This window comes from Strix uralensis, chromosome 22 (assembly GCF_047716275.1).
Source record: "Strix uralensis isolate ZFMK-TIS-50842 chromosome 22, bStrUra1, whole genome shotgun sequence".
Classification (NCBI taxonomy): domain Eukaryota; kingdom Metazoa; phylum Chordata; class Aves; order Strigiformes; family Strigidae; genus Strix; species Strix uralensis.
Genome location: NC_133993.1, coordinates 9,908,793 through 9,935,467, shown reverse-complemented (window position 1 = coordinate 9,935,467; position 26,675 = coordinate 9,908,793). Strand labels below are relative to the sequence as shown.

Below are 26,675 nucleotides of genomic sequence, written 5' to 3'. Positions count from 1 at the left end.
ACGTGCCAGCACCCATGGAGGGGCCCTGCAGACAGCCCCCCCCCCCCCACATCACCTTGCTGTCCTGGGGGTGTGAGGGGGACAAATGCCACCGCCCCCCCCCCCCCCCCCCGGGACACAGACATGCAAAGGGGTCGGTGGGCTATAAGAGCAGCCCCATCCTGGTGGCACCCATGGGTGTGCCGGGACACCCATCCCACTGGGAGCAAGCTCTGGCTGTTGGGGGGCGGGGAGCTGCACCCTGGCTTTACCATGGGTGCTGGAAGCCCCCACCCAGGCACTGTCACTGGTGGGTGCTGTGCTGTGGGACCCCCCTGCCACCTCCAGACCAGGAGGGTGGTGATGGGTGATGGGGTGCCCGGTGCTGGGCGAAGGGGTGCCCGGTGCTGGGCGAGGGGATGCACGGCGCTGGCTTGCACCCCATTCTTCCCCCCACTTCCCCCCCCCCCCACCCCTGCTGCCCATCAGGCTGGTTTCTCCGTGAGCGTGTGTCTCTGCGTGCGTGTGCGTCCGTCCTTTCATGGCATCATGCAAACCATCCGTGAGCACCGACCACGGTGCCTTCGCTGAAGCAAGAGGACAAAAAAAAAAAAAAATTAAAAAAAAAAAGCCAAAAAAATTTGATTCTGGTTTAAACCAGGAGGAAAAAAAAAAAAAAAAAAAGGACAAAAAAAAATGGAAAATGTTGCAAAAACGATCCAAAAAAAAAAAAAAAAAAGCGCTGCCTGCATCGTGCATGTGTCGGAGGCGCCCGCTGCATGCGCACCCCGCTTTACTCGTCTGGATGTTGTTTAAAAAAGGCTACAACTTTTAAAAGAACAAAAAAAAAAAAAGGCAAAAAAAAGAAAAAAAAAAATTCCTAATACTCTTTAGAGGCTGTTTTGGGGTTTCTACAACGTCGTGTGTCTCTTAGCATGAATTTTCTTGTGGACTGTTTTAAAAGAAAAAAAGTAATTAAAAAAAAAAAAAAAAAAGCCTTGCACAGGGCGGAGGCGGGGGCCGGGGGGGGGGCTGGCCCCCCGCTGCCCCCGCCCTGTGCCCAGCGCTGTCCCTGTGTCGCTGTGGGTGCCATGGGTAGTTCTGTGCGCAACGTGACCATTGTAACTTGCAAACTCCGATGACAAAGGGTTGCTTTTTATTTTTCTTTTCCCTTTATTACTTTTCTTTTCTATCAGAGTGTCTGGCTTTAATAAAATTACTTTTTTTTTTTTCCTCTCTGGCACTTTTTTTCCCCCCAGGTTTGGTCTCTTGTTGGGTCGCTGTATTGGGGACGGGGTGGGACATCCCTGGCCCCAAGACCACCCTGGTCCCACATTGGGGGACGTATCAATGGGTGCTGGGAGGGGGGGTCCAGCCTCATCGAAAAGCCGGGAAAAATCCTTCCCCAGATGCTGCTGGTGCTCCAGGAAACGGGGGTCCATGCACTGACACCCCCCCCCCCCCCAAGCAGGAGAAGCAATAACAGCAGGAAACCACCTCCTCGAATAACCATTTTATTTCCAATATATAGACTGGGACTGGGCGGGGGGGGGCAGCGTCCGAAGCGGGGTGGTGGTGTTGGGGGTCGGGTTTTTTTTTTTTTTTTTCAGTTTTGCATATACCGGCTCCGCAGCCGACTCGTACAACACGCCGGGGGGGGGCGGGGGGGGCACATGCAGGAGGGTTTAAAAAGTCAACACTGGTCCAGCACATCCCCTGGTCGGGGCTGGCCTTTCAGCTGAGCAAAACTCTTAAAAAATCCTTATAAATCCTTTGTAATATGTTACACAGTCAGAGACAATATTTACAAAAAAAAAAAAAAAGAAAAAAGGAAAGAAAAAAAAACAACTTACAGCAAATATTTGCATAACGTATGAGAACGACACGGAGAAACAGTGACGTGACCTGACCCCCCCCCCCCCCCCCCCCCCCCCGTGGCCCTGACAGTCGCCACCCGAGCCTGTGGCATGTGTGTGCCTGCACCGTGAGGCTGGGGGTCCCCACATGTCCCCCCCCCGCCCCCGGGGGTGGCTGCACCGCACCCCCCTCCTAAAGTGCTTCTGGCCTGGTGGGGGGGGGTTGGGTAGGAAGGGGAGCGGGGCTGGGGAGGGGGCTGTGCCGTGCTGGGGAGCACGCTGGGTCCTGGATGGTGGCTGTGGCTCGTGGGGGTGCAGGGGACAGCGGGGTGTCCCCGTCCCCCCCCACCCCCCAGGGTCCCCCTCTGTGCCAGCCCCTCCTGTCACACCCGCTCCCACGCAAACACCCGTGGGGTGCCCCCCCCCCCCCCCACTCCATCCGTCACACCAAGGGCCACCCCGGCGTGGCACAGAGCAGGGTGACAGCACCGAGGTCCCCAGGGTCCCCGAGGTGGGGGAGGGCTCCGGCGAGGGCCACCACAGCGGCAGCACCCAAGGAAGCGCCCGCACTTCGCACCGCCGCGCCCGGGGACAGCGGGTCCCCCGCTTGGGGGTGGGGACAGTCCCCAGGAGACACCCCCCCACACCACGAAACCTCCTGGCACTGCCCGGGGGGGGGCCGGAGGACCACGGGATGGGGCCAGGATGGGGCATAGGGAAGCGCCATGGGACCCTGCTGGTCCCCAAAGCAAGGGGGACAAGGTGGCTTTGTCCCACCTGCGGGGTGGGGGCCACGGAGACTCATTAAATAACAGCAGCTTGTCCAGAGCACAATTAAATACAAGAACGAGGGTGAGTCCTTAAATTAAACACTGGCTGGGGCAGGAGGAGCCGCGGGGGGGGGAGCATCTCAGGAGGTCAGAGACACTGGGGGAAGCGCAGAGGGGCTGGGGGGCCGGGGCTGCCCGGGGGGGTCTTGGTGCCTGGCCCCTCGCCGGCAGCGCCGGGCTGTGCCGGGGTGGGGGCCGGGGGCCGGGCTTTGGTGGACTCCAGGCTGCTGAGCCCCGATGTCCTTGTCACGGCAGGGGCCTGGGGCCATCTCCAGCCCCGCGGCTCCTTCCACTCGTTGAAGTTGAGGTCCTGAGGCCGCCGGGGACCACCACGGTGTGTCGGCGCCAGCTGCTCTTCTTGCGGCGGGTCTCGGGGGAGTGGGCTCGGCGCAGGCGGACCCCCATGTCGTCGGCGGAGGCTCGCAGGCGCTGCCGCAGCTGCTCCCGCAGCGAAGGTCGCCCGGGGAGAACCCAGCCCTGGTCCTCGCCGCTGGGTGCCGGGGTCTCGCCGCCCGGCCGGGGCCGTCCCAGCTTCCTGCGGGCCAGCGTGTCGCACTGGATCAGGCGGTGGGAGTTGAAGGATGGACGGCCGAGGGGACCCTTGTCCTCGTCCCCTGGCCCCCCGGCCGCCTGCCCCAGCCGGGGCCGGGCACCCTCCCGGCTCTCCGTGTCCGTCTCCATGTGGCTGAGCTCGCTGCGCTCGTCGTCCGCCTCCTCCCCGCGGCTCCCGGCCACCGACTGCACCTCGGAGCACAGGCTGCGGTCCATGGTGGACAGGGTGGAGTAGCCCGACACGATGGAGCGGGCGTCCGGCGCCGGCTCGGACCCGGCACCCCCCGGCTCCAGGGAGCTCTCCCGCTCCATCCCGGCCGGGCTGGTGGGTTGCTGACTCGGTGCCGGTGCCATGGGGGGCTTTGCCGGGTCCTGGTGGGGTGGCCGCAGTCCCCTCGTCCTCCTGCTTCCGACCCGGGGTGTCCCTGCGCTCCGTGTCGTCGTCGGTGCTGCTGCCGACGCCTTCAGCCTCTCTCCTCTTCTTCCTCTTGCGGGCGGCGGCTGAGACGAAGGGGATGGCGAGGAGGTCCCGGTGCGGCGGCGCCTTTCGCGACGGCCACGTGCCCTGGGAAGATGGTGACGCCGGGGTGAGGGATGGCGGTGCCGGGGTTAGGGACAGGCTCTGTGCCCCGGCCATCACGTCCCTCCCCGCCAGCCCCCAGCCTGGGACCCTCTTACCTTCGGTTTGGCGGAGCCGCTGCGGGTCAAGCCTGTAAAGTAGAGCAGAGAAAGGGGGGGTGTTAGCCAGGCCCTGGGGGTGGGCACATGCTGGGGAGGGGGTTCGGTGGGTAGAGCTGGGGGATGCTGCTCCATTCCCCCAAACGATGGGGACATGCTGGGGCCATCAGAGACTGGTTGGCAGGGACCCCAGTGCCAAGCGGCTGCAGGAGGTGGCAGGAGGCTGGGGGGGGCTCCAGTGGTGTACGGGGGTCCCCAGCACCACTCGCCCACTGCAGAGCCCCAAGGATTGGGGATAAGGGGGGACACACACAGGCACACACAGCTGGGAAACACAGCCAGGACCCCAGCAGCAGGACCCACGGCCACGGGGCACAGAGGGGACCAGGGCTGGGCACAGCGCAGCCACCATCACGTCACCGGGATGGGTCGTGGGAAACCGGCTCGATACCACATCCAGCCTCAGAGAGGGGTCTGGGACAGGCCATGGGGCTGCCCCGGCTAGCCGGGGGGTCTAGGGGGCAAGTGGGGACACGGGGGGGACAGGCAGCCCTGGCCCCGCTGTCACGGTGTGAAGGAGAAGGACAAGACAACAGACACCCTCTCCCACCCTGCACGCCCCGGGATGGGGTTAGCCGCTGCTGACGACGAGAGAGGGGGAGGCAGAAAGGGGGGTGCTGACCCCCCCCCGGGGCATTGTGACCCCCATAGTCCCAGGACACCCAGCACCCATCCCTGCCAGGGGATGCCAACAGCAGCCCCAGCACCGCGCAGGCACTGGCCAGCGAGGTGGGGGAACCAGGCTTAAAGGATTTGGAGCTCCCCAGGGGCTCAGCAGCCTCTCCTGCTGCTGGGGACCCTGGGGACAGTGGCCAGGCAGGACAGGGCCCCCTTCCCTCCCACCGCCCCCCCCTGCTCCCACTCTCTCGTGGTCCCCCCAAGGAGTTAGTGCGTGAGCAATGCACCCAGGATCAACACTGTACCCGCTCTAGCTCTCGAGGAGGTCCGCTGGAGGAGGAAGAGGAGGAGGAGGAGGAAGAGGACAGCACAGAAAAGTTCAAGGAAAGAACGTAAGAAATCAGTTGAACAACAAAGTCTCCCGGTCTCTGGGTTGGCAGCATGGGCCAGCGCGGGGGGAGCGGGCGCGGGCAGGGGTCCCGCAGGCTGCCAGGTTTGCGGAAGGGCGAGGAGCAGCCACCGGAGAGAAGGGTGACAGGAGAGGGTGGGAGGGGGCTCTGCTGGCACCCCCAGCGTGGGGGTGACCCCACGTTCCAGTGAGGGGGGCACCGGGACGTCCCGCTCCAGACCATGTGGGTTTGCTGTGACCACGGCGAGCCGGGCCGGCTGCCCGCAGCGGTGGGAGGACGGGGCCGGGGGACAGAGCGGCTGGAGAAGCACCCTGGGGTGCCCTGGTGCCAGGGCCCGAGGGGCCGGTGCCGCAGGAAACTGCTCCTCACCTGCGGCATCGCCGGGCGCCGCGGTCCTGCCGATGTTGGGGAGCAGGTACTCAATGTTGGGCACGGACTGAGCCTCCTTCTCATCCACGGGGGTCTGCAAGGGGAGGGGGTCCGGCAGTCAGGGGGCTGCCGACAGCACCCCGGCTCCCAACCAGGGCTCTGTGCCCCCCCTGCCCCACAGCGAGACCCCCCGGGGGAGGGGCAGGACTCACCTTCTCGCCCTTGTCCTCCTTGTCGCTGAAGAACCAGTCTGACTGCGGGGGGGGCACAGGAGAGGGGTTATGGACCGGCGAGGAGTGGTGGGAGCTCGGCGCGGCTGGGGAGCCCCTTCCCCTGCTCCTGGGGTGCAGATCAGCCCCCCTCCTCCAGCCACGCCGATGCCTGCCCCCCCGCGACGCCACTTACGTGCTGGATGAGGGTCTCCACGATTTTGTAGCGGTCGGGCATGTGCGTCACCATGTCGGTCATGTTGTCCTCGGATGTCCGCACCAGCGTGGGGCCGAACACCAGGGCCAGATTTCGGGGCTCCATCTGCAACCGGAGCCGGGGTTAGTGACTGGGGTGGGGGCTTGAGGGGGGAGCAGGAGAGCCCAGGACAGGGCCCAGGGCGGGTGGACGGCACCTTGTTCTTCTCCGAGTGGTCAGCGATGGTCTTCAGGTGACCCACCAGGAACTTGAGTGTCTCGTAGTAGTGACCTGGCAGGTCCCGGATCTGTGGGGAGGCACCGGGTCACCTCTCTGCTTGTCCCCGCTGCCTTTCCCACCCACACCAGCCCCCGAGGAGGGGGATCCGAGCTACGCCCCCCACCCCAGCCCCTGCCCCATCTCCCTACCAGCTTCCTCAGCGTCCTCATCCTCTCGCTGGCGTCCTCGATCCGGTTGGCCTCGATGAAGTCGTTGTACTTATCTGAAAGCAGGACATGGCAGGGTCAGAGCCGGGTGGAGGGGAGGGGGCACCCCCCAGTGCCAGGGACCCCCAGATGCACCAGCCAGAGACGCTGGGAAGGGGGCTGGGGGTGCTGCTTGGGTCCTGCTGGGACAGGGCGCAGAGGGGGAGGGAGGGACAAGGACAAGGGCTGGCCCAGGGGACTCAGCGAGGAGGGGGTCTGCAGAGCCCCCCACTGCGGGCGGGCGCTGGCTCGCTCTGTCGCAGGCTCTGGGGACCTGTCCTCAACACGGGGACGGACTCCAGGTCAGCCCGGCATCAGCCACTGACATGTGGCCATTGGCACAGGGTCATCTGTGGCCACTTTGGGGACCCCGCTGGCCCCGGGGGGAGCACCCAGCTGGGGCGCAGCGACTCACCGTCGGTGAAGAGGGGCTCAGGCAGCTTTCGGAAGAAGGATTTCAACAGGCTGCTAATGACGTTCAGATCCTGCCACCGCTGCGGGGGAGAGAAGAGGCTGCTCAGGCAAAGCCAGGCGGGAGAAAGTCCCCAAGCTGGGAGAGTCCCAGGCCACCGACAGTGAGGGGGACACCAGCCAGCAGCAGCGTGGCTGTGAGGATGGCAGGACGGTCGTCCCCACCCCGCATCTGGCAGGGAAAGCTGTAGCAATGTGGTGAGATGCAAGGGGACAAATGTGTCCCCAAGCTGCCACCTACACTGCTGCCACCAACCACCAGGCGGCCCTGCCACTGCGGGGACAGTCACAGCAGTGGAGACGGCGTGGGGACAGAGACAGGGGTGGTGATGGAGCCATGGACCAGGACAACAGCCCCAGGAGCATCCCACAAGCATGGGGACAGGAATGGGGACAGGGATGGGGACAAGGATGGGGACAGGGATGTGGACCAGGACAGCAGCCCCAAGAGCATCCCAGAGGCCTGGGGACAGGGTTGGGGACAAAGATGGGGACAGGGATGGGGACAGAGCCACGGACCAGGACAACAGCCCCAGGAGCAACCCACTGGTATGGGGACAGGGATGGGGACAGGGATGGGGACACAGATGGGGACGGGGACATGCAGCCCGCCCCACCCTCACCTCGTCCTGCAGGTTGATCTCGGTGGCTCCCTTGTTGAGCTGCTCCTGCAGGCTGGACACCACCGCGTTGTTCCCGGGCACGCGGTAGATGCCCATGTACTCCAGCCCTCGGTCCTCCACCACCCTGCAGCAAGCTTCAACGATCAGGGGGACGTTCTGCGGGGACAGAAAGGGGGTGACGGAGGTGCCGGGGCCGTGCGGAGTCTCCCAGGGCTGGCACCGCCGGCACGGCCGTACCTTGTTGTCCGGGGCAGGCTGACAGTCCTCCAGCCTCACGCCGAAGGCCCGCGGGGCAGATTTTTTGTTTTTCTTCATGATGTTGATGCCCCATGGGGCTTTTTGAGAGCTGCTCTCATCTGGAGAGAAAAAAAAAAACCACAGGATCGTTTGCTAATGAGTTGGGACAAATGGGAAGAGCATCCCTGGTGCCCTACGGGGACCAGCACGATGGCAGCCCCCCCGGTTTGCCATGCCGGGGTGCCCCACGCCGCAGGGGTAGGACCCACCTTTCGTGACGGCCGCATCCTGCCTGGGGGACCGGGGTGCGCTGGTTCCCGTCTGCTTCAGGAACTCGGCTCGGATCCCCAGCCCTCGAGAGCCCTTGGGCGAGGAATCGGGCTTGGTGCCCGCAGGGCTGCGGGGAGAGCGGTGGGAGGGGGGGTGCTCAGGCAGGGCATGGCCCGGGGGGGGCCACCAGCCCGCTGAAAAACCTCCCGGTAAACACCGGCATCTCTCCCGGTCCCGCACCCACGGGGCTGAACCCCACGCTGGGTAATGGGGGTCCCTGGGGAGCACGGAGCCACTTTAACCCTTCGGGCAGCGGCGGTTTGGCCATCCCAGACCCTGCCAGCACCCCGAGCGAAGGTGAGTAAAGCGCTCGGAGGGTCTCGGTGACCACCACCCCCCGCCGGGTCCGTACCTCACTTTCCGGTAGTCGTTTAACTTCTTGTTGATAAGTGCTTGGCTGGCAAAACCGGGGTCCTGGGGGGGCAGAGAGAAGAGGGGAAGGGAAAGCTTGAGCAGCGCGTCCGTCAGAGACCCCAGGCAAGTCCACGCTCTGCCAGGCGCCGTGTGGGACCAGGCAGGACTGGGCAGGGCAGGACGGGGTCCCCGCTGCCCCAAAACAGCCGTTGCCCGCCAGCGCCCGCTGCCGCGCTGCCGTCTCCGGCGTTCCTTGCCACGGTGTGGGGCGGCACGCGGGGTCCGAGCCGGCCACAGAGGCTCGGGGACGGGCGCATCCCTCCGTGGCACGCACACCTCCGTCTGCCCGCACCTGGCGCAGCCTCTGCCAATGCTCAGCACCCAAAGACACGCAAAAATCCCTGCAGGACGCTGCACCGCGGCCCCCGCGGGTACCCCGACAGCTCCATGCACTCCGAGCCGGAAACACCTTCCCTGCGCCGGTGCTGCTGGTCCCACCGAGCCCCCTGCGCCCTCTGGAGCAGGGCTGTGCCACAGAAAACCAGAGACTGCTCCGAGCTCAACGCACCCTCCAGGGCCGGAGCCTGCCACAACCCCGTCACGATCGCTGCAACCAAACGAGGCCGGCGCGGCACCGCGGGGAGACGGCACATGGCCACCCCAGCGCTTGGCACATCCAGCCCAGCGCCGGCACATCCAGCCCCGCGGATCCTCCGTTGGAGCCCACGGCTCTGGGGAGCAGCTCTCCCCTTCTCAGACCCCCGAGTGACCCATCGCACAGACCATGGGCTGCCCGGCGAGGGCTCAGCCCCGAGCAGCACCACACAGGCACCAAAGCCTGACGCAGGCAGGGATCTCCCTGCCAACTCTCTCTTTGCCAACGGAGACGGAACACACCACACGTGCTCCTCTCCCACCGCATGACCAAACGCCGCCGGCAGATCCGGCATCGACCCTGCCTGGAAGCGCCGTGGTAGCACTCGGAGAGCCCCGGCGCACCCTGCCACGACCGAGGCCGGCGGAGCCGCCGCTCTTCTTGAACGCCGCGGTGCCCGCGAGCCCCCGTGCACCCCTGGGAGCACGGCACGGGACTAGCAAGCCCCACGCTGGCCGGCCACGCAGGGGCCGGCCGTGGCCTGGGGAAGCAGCACAAGGCAAAGAGCCGGAGAGAGCCGAGGCGGTTAGTGCCGGGAGAGCCAGAGGCAGCCGGGAGCCCCATGTGGCTCTCACCTCGCCCTCGGCCTTGCTGTTCTCCCTGATGACTTTGATCCAGGCCAGCATGTCTTCCCGATCCTCTGCCTGAAAGAGATATTCACAGAAGTCAGCGGTCGTCAGGCGGAAGACGTGCTTCCTCTTGGTCTCGCTGTAGGAGATGTCCACCAGGCACGCTCGGATGCTGATCGGCGGCTCCTCCTCACCTGGGGCCGGGGCGCAGGTCACCGCCTCCCGCCTGTCCTTGCACAGGTACAGCGAGTGGGTGCGCAGCACCGCGAAGACGCGCTTCCACTGCCGGATGCCTCCACCGACCTTCTGCGGGGAGAAGGGATGGAGCATGGACCTCAGGGATGCATCCCCCCTCCCCAGCGTCGCCAGTTGGGCTCAGGGAAGGGGCGGCACCCACCTACCTTCCCCTTTTTGGTGAGGATCTGCTTGCAGTGGAGCCAGCCCTCCTTCCTCACGGCGCTGAATGGGACGTCCGAGAGGTCGGAGGTTGAGTGTCTTTTGGAACGGGCGTCTTCGGACGTGCCGAGGCTGTCCAGAGACTGCGGGGGGACCCGAGGGCGCCGTTGGGGTGATGCCATCAGCACCCCAACCAGGCAGAGTGATCCTCTCATAGAGGTACCCAGGTGGGGGGCACCCCCAGGACCCCCCAACACTCACCCCATCGGTGAAGAAGCTCCTCAGCATGCGGAGGCTGGGGACCCGGCTGGGCATCCTCCTGGGGGGAGAGCAGCCCCCGTGAGTGGGATGCTGAAGGGTGGGGGGGGGACGGGAACACGTTGGTGGGACTGGGAGGGGCGGGGGGGGGTCCAGTCCTACCTCAGGATCTTCCCCTCGTCCCGAAATGCGTTCAGACCGTCGTCGCAGGACTTGGAGCGCTCGGTGGTGATGGCCAGGAGGTAGGACGAGCGGCGTCCAGCCTTGATGCTGCCTGCGAGGAGGAGAAGGGCAAAGCACACGCTGCTCAGCCCAGCGGGCACGGGGCAGAGCTCCAGGGCTGGGGGGCTGCTCCTCCCTGTCCTGCCCCCCATTTGGAGCCCCCCCCCCGCCCCTGCACCCCCCAGCACTTACTGCAGTCCTGGGAGTAGTGTCGGCTCAGGGCAAAGGCGAAGGTGGGCGAGGAGGGGCTGGTGGCGACGGCGGGTGCGGAGTTCATGGCGCTGGAGACCACCGAGGAGGCAGGGATGTGCTTGGCCTTCAGGTCGATGCTGGGGCTGGTGGGTTCATCTGTGAGAGGCGGGGGGGGCAGCATTGCAGGAGGGGTTGGGGCAGGACGGGGTGGGGGGAAGTCCCTGCTGGGACCCCCCTGCCCCAGCATTCTGGTAGGTGGTGGGTTTGCAGGTGCCTGGGGTGGGCTGGAGGACACGCTGTTCCCGCCAGCAAAGCCAGGAGCCACCAGTGCGCCCAGAGCAACACTGCAGCCCCCCCATCCCCACCCCATCCCCCTCATCCCCGTCCAGCCCCAGGGTCCCTCCTGGCATGGGACAGAGCTGGAGGCTCCCCCAGACCCATTTTGGGTCCCCATGGGCAGAAGCGGCCGGGCAGGGGGGTCCCAAGTGAGACAGGGTGATCCCAGACACGTCCCTGTCCCCACTTGGGAGCAGGGCTCCAGTTCACACCAGTTGTGCCCAGTAAGAGGTACCAGGGGCTGGGCGGGGGGTGCAGGACAGCAAAGGGAGAGATGAGGCTGCTCGAGCCCAAACCCTGGCACCCCATCACCGACACCTGCAGCCCTGCTCGGGGTCAGTGATGCCCTGAGGGGTGCTGGGCACTGTGGGGTGCTGGGCACCCATCTGGCCCCTGCACTGGCCACGGACGGATGCTCTGAGACCATGCAACGTGCCCTGTCCCCCAAAACATGCCCTCCCCAGCACGGGACTTGGTAAAACCCCCTCCCAGAGGCAGCCACAGCCCCGCCAGCGAGCCACCCTGACTCACCGATGAAGGGGATGGACGCCAGCGAGTCCTCGGGGGCTGCCAAAGGAGCCACGCGCCGGCCTTGCCGCTCGGCCGCCGGCCTCTCCCCTTTGCCGCCAGCCAGAGGGGGGTCACAAATGTCCGTCTCCTTCACCCCCTCGGGGAAGACAAAGTTCATCTGCCGCAGTGGGGGTGGCATCTTGCGGCCTGTGGGCGGCTTCTGCCGCAAAACCACCTCTTCCCTCCGCTCCTCCGGCTGCTCGGGCACCCGGCTGCTCTCCGGCCGCTGCTCCCTGGGTGCGGTAGGGACCGGCGGGGGACCGGTGGGTGGTGGGACAATGGGGACCACCCTGTCCGGGAGCGGGGCGGCTGGCCGCTGCGAGATGCTGAAGGTGGGCAGGCCACCGAAAGCCGGGTCACGGAAGGAGAGGGCGTGCAGCAGCCCAGTGCGGCGTTGGAAGGACGGGCTGTAGCTCCGGTAGCCAATATAGCCCGAATCATCCGCGCTCTGCAAGTTGGGCTGCGACGGGTGCTTCTGCACGGGTGCTGGCTCCCGCGAGGAGGAAGAAGAGGAGGAGGAGGAAGGTGCGAAGGAGCCGTGTGGGATGGGCTGCCCAATGGTGGTGGCGACGGTGGCCCGGCAGAGCCTCTCAGGTGGCCAAGCGGAGCGGTCGAGGTGAGGGGGGAGCAGGGCACCAGGCTCCAGCGCCTCCATGGAGCGCCCGTACCTGCCCAGGGAGTGGTCAGAGCGGGCGCGGGGTGCCCAGCCCTCGCGGGGGGGCTGCAGCAGGGTGTCGTGCGAGGCACTGTGGGGCCAGCCCCGGGGGGCTACCGCTGAACCCCCCAGCCGGTCCTGGGACACGCTGCGGTAACGGGGTGGCATGGCGTGTCGCCGCTCCTCTGAGGCGCTTCGCCGCGGCTCCTGGCTGCAAAACCAGCGGGACAGAGCCTGCTGGCACTCCTGACGGCCGGGGGCCCGCTGGCTGCCCGATGCTTCCCGGGGGGGCCGCCCGGCCCCCGACAGCCCCCCGACACCCTCCTTGAAGCCACAGTGAGTCCGGTGCTCCGGGAGGTGCTTGGGGACCCCGTAGCAGGAAGGGGTGGTGGGGGGGATCCCATAGCGGTCGGGCAAAGAGGATGCGACGTTGCTGGGGCAGCCGGTGCGGGAGAAGGAGCCGGGGTGCCCATGGGGTGCGGTGGGACGTGGGGGGGGACCCCCAGGCTGTGGTTCATCGGGGCGGTGCGCAGGGCTGCCGCCCACCTCGCTCCGGGTGCTGGTGAGTGTGGCCGTGCCGAGCGGGGACGAGGGGCCTGCAGCGGTGGGGCGGGGGGCGCGGGTGTCCGGCAGCTGGCCCGGGGGGGGCTCGGCACCCCGCGCCTGGAAGGGGTACGTCTTCCGTGGGTAGCAGATGGGAGGGGGCTCGGGGATGCTCTGCGCCCCGCCAGAGTATGGCTCGTTGCCCTTCAGGTAGGCATCCTGCGAGTACGCCTGCAGGGGGGGACAGGGGGGTCAGGGTGGGGGGGGGCCAGGGCTGCAGCCCCCGCTGTTCCCACTGCAGGGGTGCTCTCTGCTCCTCCCCAACCCACGAGCAAACCTCCCCATCGGGGCAAGCTGGGCAGGGCTGCCTGCAGCCCCTCAAGTCCCACTTTCCCAGGGCCCTCCCCGCCCCCCAGCACTAAGCACTGCTGCCACCAGCTCTGCTGCCCTCCCCACCGCCACGCAGAGCCCGGCTGCCCCCGCCCTCCTTCCTAAAACACCCTGACACTGCCGGGCATGGCTCTCCCTTCTCATTTTCCAGACTCCTCTGACTCCACGTTCGGGGGGATCCTCAGAGCCCCCCTTCACAGGGCTGTAAGCCCCCCGCCCCAGCCCGATGAGAGTGGGTCCCCCAGGCTGGGGCCAAGCAGTGGTGCCCCCAAATAGCCAAGCCTGGGGTGGGTGCAAGCAGCTCCGGTGGCAGCAGCACCAGCAGGAGAGCCCCAGGAGGCAGCCCTCAGCTCGGGCCACCCTGCCAGGGCCACCGCTGTCCCCAAACCCCAGCTCACCGACAGCAGAGCCACTCCGAGGAGAAGCCTGAGACCCAGAGCAACTCACCCTCCAGTTACACCTGAGGACACCCCCCAAAAAAAACAGGGGTTGTGTCCTCCATCCTTCCTGCCCTGGACCCCCCCAGTACCTCCATTTCTGCACCCATTGCTTCTCCAGGGATGCTGGCAATGTTCCCAAGTGTCCCCAGCAAGATAAGGGCACTTGGCCATCCCCAGCCAAGGCACAGGAGGATGGGGGGCAGGGACAGAGCAGCCCCCCAGGTTTGGTGGGGCGGGAACGCTGGCACAGCCCAGGAAAGCCACGTTGAGGCACTTGAACCCTGGAACCAGCCTGGTCCCTGGCACCCACCCGGCAAACTCACCAGCTGGAGGATGTCCTCGTCCTTGGGCATGATGGAGAGTTCCAGCACATCGTCACTGCGGGGACAGGGGGCGGAGGGGTCAGGTTGGCTGGGGTCTCCCCCCCTGCCCCCAGTGAGGCCAATCTCACAGAATCCCAGAATCATCTCAGTTGAAAAAGACCCTGAAGCTCCTCCAGCCCAACCATGAACCTCACCCTGACCGTTCCCAACTCCACCAGATCCCTCAGCGCTGGCTCAACCCGACTCTTCAACCCCTCCAGGGATGGGGACTCCCCCCCTGCCCTGGGCAGCCCATTCCAACGCCCAACAACCCCTTCTGCAAAGAAATCCTTCCTAAGAGCCAGTCTGACCCTGCCCTGGCGCAGCTTGAGGCCATTCCCTCTTGTCCTGGTGCTGGTTCCTTGGCTCAAGAGACTCATCCCCCCTCTCTGCACCCTCCTTTCAGGGAGCTGTAGAGGGCCATGAGGTCTCCCCTCAGCCTCCTCTTCTCCACACTAAACCCCCCCAGTTCCCTCAGCCGCTCCCCATCAGACCTGTGCTCCAGACCCTGCACCAGCTCCGTTGCCCTTCTCTGGACACACTCAAGTCATTCAATGTCCCACTCAGCCGGATCCCCCACGAGGACATGAACGTCCCCGTCCCCAGGTGATGGTCACAGCACGTCTCTGCCTGTCCCTGGGCCCCTGCAGCATCGCTGCCTGCGGGCACTCAAGTGACTCACGGCTCCTGCCAGCCCTGGTGACACCCAGAGGGACAGTGCCTGCTGCGCTGTGTCCCCTTCGTGTCACATCCCCATCTCTGCCCGTCCCTGGGAAGGGGACTCACCTGTTCTGGATCAGCGCGATGACCTGTGAGTAGGTTTTCCCGATGATGCTCTCCCCGTTCACCTTGACCAGCCGGTCCCCTGCAGCGCAGGGGGAGAAGACAGTGTCACCGCAAGCGAGTGGGGAGGTGGTGGCACCTGCCTGTCCCCACGCTCGCTCACAGCAGGGTCTGAACACGGCCAGGTGCTGCGTGGTGAGGGGAGCTGTGGGGACCCCAAAGCCAGCCTAACCCATGGTCTCAATGCTGCTCTGAGCACCCCAGGCCAACGAGAGAGAGAGAGAGACACCCCACAGAGCCGGGGAGCAGAGAAATGGGGAGAAAAAAGGAAGAATGAAAGAAAAAGAGCAAAACAAGCATGGAATTCCGCAGCAGAGCATCATGTGCACCCCCAGGTCTGAGCCCCTGCCAGCCCGGCCGCCCGCATGCCCCCGCTCACCGGTGCGCAGCCCAGCCTGGTGCGCCGGCCCGTCCTCCCGCACGTTCTTCACGAAGATGGTGTCCATGGGCTCCAGGCGGCTCCGGGGGGGACCTGCTCCCCGGGGACAGCGTGTCAGGGAGCCGCCAGCACGGCCCGGCCCGGCCCAGGGCAAGGAGCGTGCGCGGCCCCACGCAGTACCCTCCGCGAGTCCCCACGCAGCAGCCCTGCCTCCAGGTCCTGCCCTGGGCAAAGCTGGGGGGGTCTCAGAGCAGCCCCCCCAGCACCCGTCTCCCCCAGCCGTGGCTGCAGCCACGCTCCTTTGCAAGAGCAAAAGCCAACGGGGGCTGCAAGAAACTGGAGGTCGGGTGGCCCAGGGGGGTAGCGGATGGATGGCGGAGGGCCGGTGCCAACAAGGGACGCTGAGTCGCTCAGGGACCACCCAGAGCGAGGCCGGTGGCCCCCCCAGCCCCGATGGGCACCGGGTGCCAGGTCTGGGCGCTGCTGCCTGCACTGGCTCGGTGACCCGGCACCTCATCACTCTGCCAGCGCGCCAATGTGTTCTGACGCCTTCACATTTGCTCACGTCACCGTCAGCCGCCGGGAGGGGAACAGGGCCGTGTCCCCGTCCCCAGACACCCCACACCCGTCACGGGGACCGGTGCTGGCCACGCCAGACCCCCTTGGGCACCAGGTCCAGCAAAGCTCCCAATGACTTCAGGGACACCGACCCCGTGCACCGCCCCAAGTGCCACCGAGCTGCCACCGAAGCACCACGCCGCTTCCAGACAATATTTAGGGCCACGGTGCCAGACAACAGACTGTGTCCCCCAGCCACAACACCCGCTGGGACAGCCGTGTGGCCCCCCCAGACCCTCACGCCCACCGATCCGGGTGGTGACGTCCCCCCTGCGTGGCGGGGGTGGTCCCCATGGATCCCTGCGGCAGTGCAGCGCCGGTGCTCACCTGGCCGGTTGCCGTTCTCTTCCTCCTGCCAAAAGAAGAGAAAAACATTTATTTGGTGGCCGGGTGGCCGCGGTGGGGGATCCAGGAGGGGTGCCAGCCCCATGAAGCCCCTTGCAAGACCTGCGTGTCCCTCTGTGCCCTCCACTGCCCCTGGCTAAATTTACCTCCTGACACCGGATCCGGCCGTGCCGCCCGCGCAGCCCCGCCAGCGGGCAGGGAGTGGGACCCGCCACAGCCCCCCATACCCAGCTACCAGGGAAGGGGCTGATTTTGGGGCAAGGGAGCAGGAAGGGACCCAGCCACCTCCATGGTGGCATCTCACTCTTCTCCCAGGCCACCGAGCCTGGCCGGGGACAGCCCAAGCACCCACAGCGGGGTCCCAGAGGAGGGACAGAGGTGCCCGCTGGCACTGCAGCACCCGGGCAGCGGGTCCCGGTGACAGGGACCCTCGGGAAGGGGCTGGCTTTGCGCAGGTGTCCTCAGAAGGGCTACATTTAGCCCTGCGGGGCTAAATTCGGCGAGGGGAGCATGTCCCTGGGCAGGGGGGGGGCATTTCTGCAGCCTCCTGCTGCATAGGCTGTGACGGGCATCACAGGGGGGATGGCAGAGGGGTCTCTGCACCCCGTCACCAGCCACGGGCAGGGGACACCCCTGGGAGCGCACGTGGATCTGTCCCTTGGGGTGGGAACTGCATCTGTGGGCTCCTGTCCTTGTCACCCACATCGTCCCGTGGGGACCGCCCCCCCGCAGAGCCACGCTGCCCAGCTGGGGCAGGGCACAGGGTGCTGGCACCCCCACCGCTGAGCCCACAGCCCTGCCACAGAGCCGGCTGCACCCCGGGCTGCTCAGCCCCAGGCCTGTGTCCCACGGAGGGACCCCGGCACCGGGATGGGGATTCCTCCCTCCGCAAGTGACGGGTCCTGCTGGCTCCCGGGAGGGCTCCAGCCAAGAGGCTTCACCAGCCGCAGGTCCCACCCCTGCCCGTGCAGGGCAGTGGGGACACAGCCCTGATGTGTGCGGGCAGGTCCCTCTGGGGTGCTGGGAAGGGACCAGGCTCCATCCCAGTGTGACAGAGGGACATTCCCAGTGAGGAGGAGGGGGTTGAAGGCATCTCTCCACAGTGCCCATAGGATGGTGGGAAGGAAAAGCCACATCCTGTGGCCTCAGCACCATTGCCCGCACACCGAGGGGCTGCCACGGTGCCACAGCAGGAGTGAGGGGCCACCAAGGGTCCCCGGAGGCATGGACTTGCCCCTCTCCCTGCCCCCCCTTGCCCTGCAGCACCCCAGAGCCCTTCCCAGCCCCCAGGGCACCCCGGCAGCTCTGCTCCCAGCGCCGGGCCGAGGCTGGGCGCGGCGGTGCTGAAGCACGGCACAGTGAAGACAGCTCTGCCGTCACCCTCCCTGCTGAGTCAACCCCACCGAAACTCAGCCCCCGGACCTGGCTGCCCGCCGGCACCCATGGGTGCTGAGCCAGCCGCACCGCGCCCTGCCCCGCCGGCTTTGGCTCAGACGGGTGCCGGGGGCTATTCCCAGCCTCCTTCCAAGAGCATCTTCGCCTCCCGGCGCTGACCTGGCTCCTTCCCACGCGGCCCCGTGTGCTCCCGCCCTGGCAGGGCTCAGCCCTGGTGCCCAGCACCACGGGGCAGGATCAGTCCCTGGCTCTTGGAGGATGCTTTAGGAGGATGGTGGCGGTTTGGAAGCGAGCGGGTGGCTTCGGAGCAGGTTCGGGCCATCCCCACGATGGAAGCTCCTTTGCAGATTCACGCTGCTGGAGAGGGGTCAGCGCTGTGTTGCCGGTGCGGGCAGGAAAGTGCAGGCAGGAGGGATTTGGGGAAGCAGGAGCGTGGGAAAAGCGCTGTGACGAAGGATGCTGAGCGGGGACTCTCCCCACCCTGTGACTCACATCCCACTGCAGTTCCCTGCCTGCGGGGAGGAGGCAGCCGTGGGGCAGCCGGAGCCATGGGGCAGCCGGAGCCATGGGGCTGGGGGCAGCTGTGAAGCTCTGGGAGTGATGGGAACATCCAGGTCTGCTCACCCTGGAGCGGGGAAAGGGCTGGGACAGACCACGCGGCTCCCGGACGTTTCTCCCTTCATCCGCACGAAGCTGCCGCTGCAGAAAACGGGGTGTGGTGGGGGATTTCAAACCCCGGGGGCTCGGAGCTGGCACGGCAGGAGAGCTGCCTCGTCACCTCTGGGTGCCGAGGGCACGGTGCATGCTGGAAGCTGCTGGGTTGTGTCGCAGGGTCCCTCCATCCTGGAGAGGAAAGGTGCTGCCCGGATTGGGGCTTCTCGACGGCTCAGAGGGCGCAGGAGGTGATGGCCAAGCTGGTGGTTGGTTCCCCCCAAAAAGGCAGCGCCTGGGAAGGGTCCGGGCTGCTGCTGAGCCAAGACGCGACTGTGGGCGTTGGGTCCTGGGGCAGATCCAGCCCGAAGCCTCTTGCTGACAGCCAGGAAATTGGGAGCCAAAAATCTGCTGCGCTGGAGGCGGCGAGCGACGACGGGGCTGGGCACAGGCCCCTCGCCGGGCGAGGTCGGTCAGAGGAGGAGGAGGAGGGTTGTGAGGAAGGGCTCAAAGAGCGTCCTGCGAATCGCCCGCTCCCAGGCTCAGCTTTGCGGTGGCCACACGTGCTCAAGCGACGTCCCGCTGGGCCAAGCCTCTTCCTGGCCTCGGGGGCTCTGAAGTGCCTTTTCCTGCCGTTCCCAGGTGCCGGAGCTGTCGTTCGGAGCTGAGGGATTCTCTCCTTTCCCACAGATAGTCACGTCCCCCCTGCTCTGGGACATCTCTGGAGATGCTTCCGCCTCGCTGCTCGCTCGGAGAACATCTCCCAGCAGCTCCACAGGCTCCATCCCAGGGCCACCCATGGGTGGGGGCAGCCTCAGGCACCCCAACAAGGCAAGCAATGGATGGACCACTCCATGCTTCCCCAGAACCCTCCCTGCCCACCCCCAGCCCATACACAAGCATCCTGCATCCAACCACGGCCCCTCAGAGTCCCGCTCCAGCAGCTCTGGGGGGGTCCCTGTGGCCCCCCCTCCACGAGGTCCCAGCCCTACCTTGGCGGTGGAGTGCACCGCCGACTCCGGGGGGTAGACGATGAAGTGGCGGAGGGTGAAGCCGAACCCCCCCTGCGAGCTCTTCCGCAGCACCACCGTCTTTGGGCCCACCCAGGGGAAGGGCCCCTCCGGGGGCACGTTGGCATTTGGGGACGCACCATCTCTCCGGCCTGGTGTTGGCTGTAGGGGACGAGGAGGAAAATGTCACTTCTGGGGGGGGGGGGGTGTAGGCAGTCAGCCCCCCATCAGCCCCCTCAAAGCCCCGTGCTGGGGGCTGAAATCTGCTGGAAAAGCCACTCCACTCCTCCAAAACCCCTCTCCACTTCTGGTTCTGGTGGCAGCAAATTCCAGCTCCCCAAAAACCACCCCACCAGCACCCCCCGAGACTCGTCGCGTGGGACCTTTTGGGAGAAGATGCATGGAAAGGAAATACAAAAATAAGGAGGGGAAATGAGCTGTGCCTGGGGGTCTGGATGGGATCCAGGAGGCAGCGAGGCAAGAGGAGAGATGGGGGCAGCCAGGGGAGTCAGGGACAAAAGGTCCCCTTCCGATGACGCCGCGGTAATGACCTTGGGCAAGCCGGAAAGAGCCGCCCGGGAGGTGGCTGGATGAGTGATGCTGCCCGAGACGGGGCAGGGACCTGGCACCGTGTTGGGCTCCGGCAAGGGCCACGGTCTGGAGCTGCAGACGGGGCCAAGAGGGACGCAGGTCCATCCCGCAGCCCCCGGTGCTGGTGTTGGGAGGGGGAACAGGGCCACAGCAGAGCCGGAGCTGCCGCGGGCCTCTCGCCTGGCACCTGGGCAGGGGGTTGGAGAGACAGCAAGAGTCCTCGGTGGAGTTCAGGAGGGGTTAGCACGGCCCCGGCCAGGGATGTTGCTGCTCGCCGTGGCTGCACATCTGGCTGCACATCTGGCTGCGCATCCACCACCCCTGTGGAGGCAGGAGCAGCCCCGTGGCCAAAGGGAGCAGAGGGCCCTGCCCGATGCCCCAACAGCACCCAGTTCTGCTAAAACCGGGGAAACTGGCAAACTGGGAGCAGCAGCTGGGTGGGAGGGGGTCAGCTGGGGTCCTGCCCGAGTGCCATCTCCTTCCCCGCTGCAGCAGCCGCAGTCGGCCCATCCCGGGGCGAGGGTGTTAAAATTCAGGCACTGTCTCAGTTGAAGCGATGGATGGGGAGCAGGGAGGGGGAGAGGGCCGCACAAAAGGGACCAGGCACAAAAAGCCTTTGTCTGCGCCTGTGCTGAGTGGGCCTTTTCGCTGCCGGTGGGGAAATCTGACGGCAGCTCAGCGGGGCCAGGCTGCACCCCCCTCCGTGCCGGCACGTCCCACACGGGGCCCGGCTGCAAGTGGGGCTGTGGGTCCTGTCCCCCCTGGGGAGAGGGTCCCTGTGGGGAGGGCAGGGCTCTGGCACTGCAGCCCACGAGGCATCGCCCTGGCACGGCACCTACGGATCTGCTCCATCACCACCGGAGCAAACCTGGGGGGTACAAGGGCTTCGGGTGCTCGTGGATACCCCAAAACATAAAGAGAGCTGCAGAGCTCCAAACCTTGTCATTTGAAGAGCCAGAAAACCCCAAACCAGCGCCAAACAGGGGGCAAAGCTCTCCATGAGCCCTCCAACCCTCCCTGGACCCCGCACACCTCGACCCGTGAGCCAAAAGCAGATGGCAACGGGCACCCCGACGCTCCCACGGGCACCCCCATCCCTTCGCCCCGGGGCCACCAGCATCCCGGCGCCTGTCCCCATCTGCGCTCTCCCATTGTGTCGGCCGCCGGCTCGACGGATTATTTTTAAGCTGACAGCTGAATGTGCCCTGCTGATTTTAACCAGCACAGACAAGCCTCGGAGAGGGGAGGATCGGTGGAGACACCACCAGCAGCATCGACCCACGGGGATGGGGGGACGTGGCCCCGTGTCACGGGTGCGCCGGAGCCGTGGCCACGGCTCCGGCGCACCCGTGACACGGGGCCACGTCCCCAGTTGCGGGGTACCCACTACAGCATTGGTGATTCCCCAAACCTGATCCCGTGAGCCTGAATCCATCCTTACAACCGAGCAAAAGGACAAACAACCCTCCCAGGCTGTTTTCCGTCTCCATCCCAAGGTCCCGTAACTCACGGCGGAGGAGGGAATCCCTCGGGAACGCTCCCCATCCCGCAGGCACCCAGCACCCTGACCCCGCTGCCAAGGACGGGTGGTGGCCTTGCCCTGATTTAGTGTCCTTTGGGATTTTTACCCCCTCAGGATCCCCCTTGTCCCCCACTGAAGAGACCCAGAGACCCTGCAAGGGCAGGGGGGGGGGGCGCAGAACAAACCATCCCAGACCACCGTGCCTCAGTTTCCCTCCTCACCCACCCTGGCTTGGAGCTTTTTTGGGCTGCAAAGCCCCCAGCTGTGGGCTCGGACATCCCCTACGCTGGCTCACGGCCTCACAGATGCTCCAGCCCCCCTGGCAGTGGGGTTGACCCTTGATTTGTCACCTCAGCCATTTGTCCTCAACTCCCCATCCCCCCTCCCCACAGGGGGTCGGTCACCTCCCAGCTTTTTGGCTTTATTTTAACCTCCCACCCTCTGCATCCTGCCCATCAGCCTGGCTCCCCCTAATCCCCATCCTGGGGGCAGCGAGGACGGGGGGAGCCCCTTGCTCCCCGCAAAAATGGCTTGTAACAGCCCAGGGCTGGGCAAGCTGCTCGCCCGGACCCCTGTGTGGTCCCTTGCCCCCAGCACAGGTGTCCCCAGGTCCCTGTACCCCATGTCACTGTGCCACCTCGCTCTCCCTGTGGTGACACGATGGGACACGGTGCCCCCCTCCTGCAGAACAAAGGAGCGTTTTCCCTGCACCCCGCAGTCCTCTGGGGGTGGGGGGAAAGAATCCAGCCCCCCTCCTGGACACAGCGAGCAGGGCAGCAGGACCAAAACACCCAGGCACAGCCCTGCCCTCGCCGGCAGCTGCCAGCTCTGCCTTCACGGCCACCAACAGGGCCCCCAGTGCCCCCCCCCCAGCCCTTCCTCCAGCACAGGAGGGGACAACAGGGCCCCACGTCACCCCCCCAGCCAGCTCCACCAGCTCCCCCTTGCAAAACATCCCCCCCGCCTCCCCAAAACAAGAAACGACACCCGGTATCTCCGGCACACGGTTCTCACCCGGCGGCTCTTGTCGGTGCAGGGGGGGGGTGCGTGGTCAGGCCGGGGGGCCGGGGGCCAGCGGTGCTCCGGGGGGGCGGCGGGGCGGCACAGGCTGCTCAGCCAGATGCAGCGGGGCTCGGGCGAGCTGCAGTCCACCCCGACGGCACGCTCGAAGCGCCAGCCCTTGCCGGCTCGCTCCACGCTCCACAGCCCCTTGCTCACCACCGCCACGGGGCTGGGGGCTGGCGGGGGCCGGGGGGGACCCCGCAACACCCACCGAGACCCCCGCTCCCCTCTGTTCGCGCTCTCCTCCACCATGGGCCCGGCGTCGGCAGGCGAGGCGCAGCGGCGTTGGGCTCTCAGCCGGTCACGGCCATGGGCTCACCGCGTCCTTCACTGGCTTCAGCCCCCGAGTTGGGCAGCGCGGCGGTGGGGGCCGGCGGCCGGGGGTGGCACGGGGCCGGCTGCGCCGTTTCGCATGGCCGGGGTGACGCGGGGTGCTCCCAGCCCGGCGACGCTGCTCACCACACTCTCGCACGCTTGTTCGCACGCTTGTCCGCTCGCTCGCACCCTCCGCGAGCAACGTGGGCCCCGGCCCCCACCCAGCCACCCGTGCTGTGCAGGGATGGACGGAGGGTGGGATGGAGGGATGGAGGGATGGACGGAGGGTGGGATGGACGGACGGGGGGATGGACGGAGGGCGGGCGGCCGCACGCCCCGGCTGGGCTGGCGGGCTGGGGCTCCAGCTGCTGGCAGGGATCAGCGTGCCCAGCCCACCGCCCCCCGCGCCGAGCCAGCCCCCGCTGCCTGCGGTGTCACTTTGCCCGGACTTTCCCTTTTTTCTTTCTTTCTTTTTTTTTTTTTAATCCACCCCCTTTTTCCTCCATCACCCTGAGCAGCATCCCACCCTCCCCGCTTCCTCCTCTCCCTCCTCCCGGCCCCTTCCTTCCTTCCTCCGCTCGCTCTCCACAGGGCACTGGGCGATGCCGGGGACAGGGAGGGGGGACAGGGCTGTGGCAAGTGTCCCCCCTGCTCGGGCAGGGGATGAGCCACCACCGGGCTCTGCAAGGGGGGAGCAGTGGGGGCTCTGAGACACCCCTGGTCCCCAATCTGTCCCCAGCACCCAGCAGAGTCTACGCAGCAGAGGCACGTATCCAGCCCCAGGCACAGCACCCCAGGGACTGACACAGTCCCCCAATGACCAACACAGCGCCCCAGGGACTGACACAGCCCCCCGACACCCTGCTCAGTGCCTGTGGCAAAGGGTGGTGGTTCCAGTGACGCGTCCCACCAGGAGCTGAACCAAGAGTCCCCCCCCTGCCAGCCCCATCTCCCATTTTGGGGGATACCCAGGGCTGCAGGCACAGCATGTCCCTGTTGTCACCTGGGCACAGAGACACCAGCCCCCACAGTTCAATCCTGGCTCCCCAGTGTTGAGCCCCCAGGCAGGGACAGCAAACTGCCCTCCCTGGTGCTCGGGGGCTCCCGCTGCTCCAGGGGGACAAATCACACATCCCCCCCCCCAGCCCACCCTCCACCCCCTTCACACCCCCCTGAGCCGCTCGCCACTGCAGTGGCCAAAGCATGGGGGGGATAAGGAAAACAGCAGCACCTTGGTGAGCCCGGCACCCGCAGACACCCGAGTGTCCCCCTGCCCTGCTCCCCCCTCCCTCGCTGCCTGTCCCTGTCCCCGCACGAGGGGGTCCCGCGCCACATTCCTGCCATGCTGGAGGCCGAGGAGAGGCACGTGCGGCCGCGCCGGGGAAATGCCGGGCATTGCTGGGATTGCAGCCCGCAGCCTCGGGGCCAGCCGCGGCCCCCTCCTCTCCTCTGTCCCCCCCTTCCACCCTAGCAGCAGGACCAGCCTGGCCATCCCACAGCCACCAAGGTGGGCTGGCACCAGACACCAGCGAGGGGACAGTCCCCCGCGTGCTGGCAGTGCTTTGGCGTTCAGCACGTCCCCAGCGTCTACCCTGGCCGAGGTGCCGCGGCTCTGCCCCAAATCAGCCCCAGCGCCTGCCCCGAGCCCCGCCGGGGGGGGTGGCATGACTGGCTTGGTGACAGCTGTGTCCCCAGGGGCCTGTCTCCACACCTCCAGCGCACCCCAGGACACCATCCTGGTGTGCCCGCACCACCAGCTCAGGAAGAAATCGGGACGGGGAAATGTGGGAGACAAATCCGTGCCATCGTCATCCTCCCCCAGCCACCCCCCGGGCCACACCAACGTCACCCGGGGACAGGCAGCCTGCATGTCCCAGCAGGCAGAGCTGCCCAGACAGAGCTGTCACCCGGGGGGGCTTCACTTTCCAGCTGAAAAGGTGGGGGGAGCAGCGTGTAGCAGCGGGGGCCAGCTCCAGCCAGGGGTCCTGGGGCAGCTGGAGCAGCACCGGCTGCCCCGGGGACAGTGGGTCCAATCCTGCCACCTCTGCTCACACCTTTCCTGGCAGCACTGAGCAAACAGGCAGGAGCTGCCCCCCCCCCAGCAGCCTGGGGGTGCAGGGGCCAGCTGGAGAAGGGGTCCCCAATGCCCCCGGGGGGGTGTCGAGGGGAGGACGGGCCCCAGGATTGTTCCCGCAGCCCAAAGCGGGAAAGGTCAGGCGGCGTTCGCGGGGGCAGATTCCACCCCGCGGAATGCGAGCGCGCCTGGACGCCTTCCAAAATACTTGTGTTTTTGCACAGGAGTGTCCTAAATACGCAGCCAAACGGGAGCAAGGGGGAAGGCCGCGCGGTCCCGGCATGCATCGCCGCCGCGCAGGCGTGGGGGACGCGTGGGGGACAGCCCACGCTGCCGGCGGGCTGCAGGGCCCTCTGCCGGCATCGCCCCCCTGCCTGAACCCCCAGCCCAACTGAGGGGAAACTGAGGCATAAAGGAGAAAAAACCCCCAAAACCCCCTGCTCGCCTCGGCCCTCCCCTGCCCTGGCAGCAGCGAGCACCCCGGTGCAGGGGGGGTCCCCGTATTTTGCACCGATGTCACCCCCCTGCCCCACGGCTGCTGCTCCCCGAGTTCTCCCACCCTGCTCGGACCCTGGTGACACCCCTAAGGTGGTCCTGGCTGGAGGGGTCACCCCCACACACACACCCTACACCACGTCCTGGCCCCACCAGCTGCAGCTGTGGGTCCCTGCCAGCGGGGCCATTGCAAACCCCTGGCACGCAGCGAGGATAACGTCACGCTTCGGGCAGGAACAGAGGACAGAGGGACAGGCAGCTGCCCGTCCTGCCGCCACCACGGCGTGCTGGGCTCGGCCCCAACCTCCCTCCTCCGGCACAGGGAAGGTTTCTCCGGCACGGAGCCGGCAGCGCGCAAGGCCGGGAGGGGGGCAAACACTAATCCTTCCCGAACGGCGAGCTGAGATTAGGGTCAGAAAAATGAGGTTTTAATAGGATTTTCGGGGAGGAGAAAGCCATGTTGAGACAATAACCGATTTCCAGCCCTTATATGGCAAAGCCGTCGCCTGCTCCCACCTGCGGAGGGTCCCAGTGGGGAAGGGGGGACGGGTGTCCCACACGCACCCCTCGGTCTGGGCTGGCTCAGGCAGCATTTGGGGAGGCAGCACCCCCGAAAGGGAGCAGAGACCGACACTCCCCTGCAGGCAGGGGCTGCCTGCACCCACCCGTGCACCCCAGGAAAGGTGGGGATGCTCCTGCAGTGGGACCTGGCCCAGGGGACGTGGTGGCAGGAGAACTGGGGGCGGGGGGCTGGACCCAGGTGACCACGCCAGGAGCAGCCCCCCCCCAGACTGTGCCCCAGCCTCTGGGATTACTGCATCGCAGGAGAAAGCATTTTAATTCTCTTTAACCCAAACGAGGGCTGAGGAGCTTTGCAGCTCAGCGAGGATTTGGGGTGTGCTCGCTTGCTTGCATGGAGCCGGCGCACGCTCCCCTGAGCCCCCCGGACACCCCCACCCCAGCCCAGCTGCATCCCAGGGAGCTGGCGAGCGGATGCACATCCCACCAGTGTGGGAAGAGGAGGCAGCAACACCTCAGTGATGGAGAGAAACTGGGAGAGACGCCTCCCAGTACCCCCCAAGGCTGCCAGCAGCCCCCGTGCCACATCCCAGCCCTGGGCAGGGAATTTTTGGGGTGGATGCAGAGCAGGAACCCCCCCAGATGGCTTCCGGCACCCACTAAGTTGCCGAGCAGACGTTGTCCTCTTTTCCCACCAGCTCCACAACCGCCCGGCTGCCGGCCAGCACCCAGGCACCCACCGAGGCACTGGCAGCACCGCAGGGCCTGGGCAAACCCCACGGACCTCATGGGAGAACTGGAGATGATCGCTGGGACTCCCAGCTCGAGCGTGGGGCTCCCCATCCTCACAGCCAGTCCAGGGGTCCTGGGGGAGATGCTGGGCTGGCAGCACCGAGCGGCTGAATGGGCGCTGCCAAGGGCACGGCTTGACCCCAAATCCCACCCCATGCCGGAGCCACGTGCCCAGCTGGGGACCCCCTCCTGCATCCCCACCATCTGAAGCAGCCAGGA

General features: G+C 66.5%; 1 protein-coding gene across 1 annotated transcript; it reads right to left on the bottom strand.

Moving 5' to 3' along the window:
• Nucleotides 1–1,477: 1,477 nt before the first annotated feature.
• On the bottom strand, nucleotides 1,478–22,695 carry ARHGAP23 (Rho GTPase activating protein 23). Its single transcript, XM_074891741.1, is given in 26 exon segments — nucleotides 1,478–2,977; nucleotides 2,980–3,544; nucleotides 3,546–3,782; nucleotides 3,896–3,927; nucleotides 5,353–5,446; nucleotides 5,565–5,606; nucleotides 5,758–5,883; nucleotides 5,975–6,064; nucleotides 6,186–6,259; nucleotides 6,658–6,736; nucleotides 7,337–7,492; nucleotides 7,574–7,692; nucleotides 7,843–7,970; nucleotides 8,256–8,317; nucleotides 9,488–9,787; nucleotides 9,883–10,020; nucleotides 10,139–10,196; nucleotides 10,298–10,409; nucleotides 10,550–10,705; nucleotides 11,417–12,884; nucleotides 13,807–13,861; nucleotides 14,632–14,710; nucleotides 15,068–15,160; nucleotides 16,013–16,037; nucleotides 19,069–19,248; nucleotides 22,214–22,695. Coding segments are annotated over 26 exon segments (4,992 nt in total). The 5' UTR covers nucleotides 22,514–22,695; the 3' UTR covers nucleotides 1,478–2,753.
• Between the last annotated feature and the right edge of the window lie 3,980 nt (nucleotides 22,696–26,675).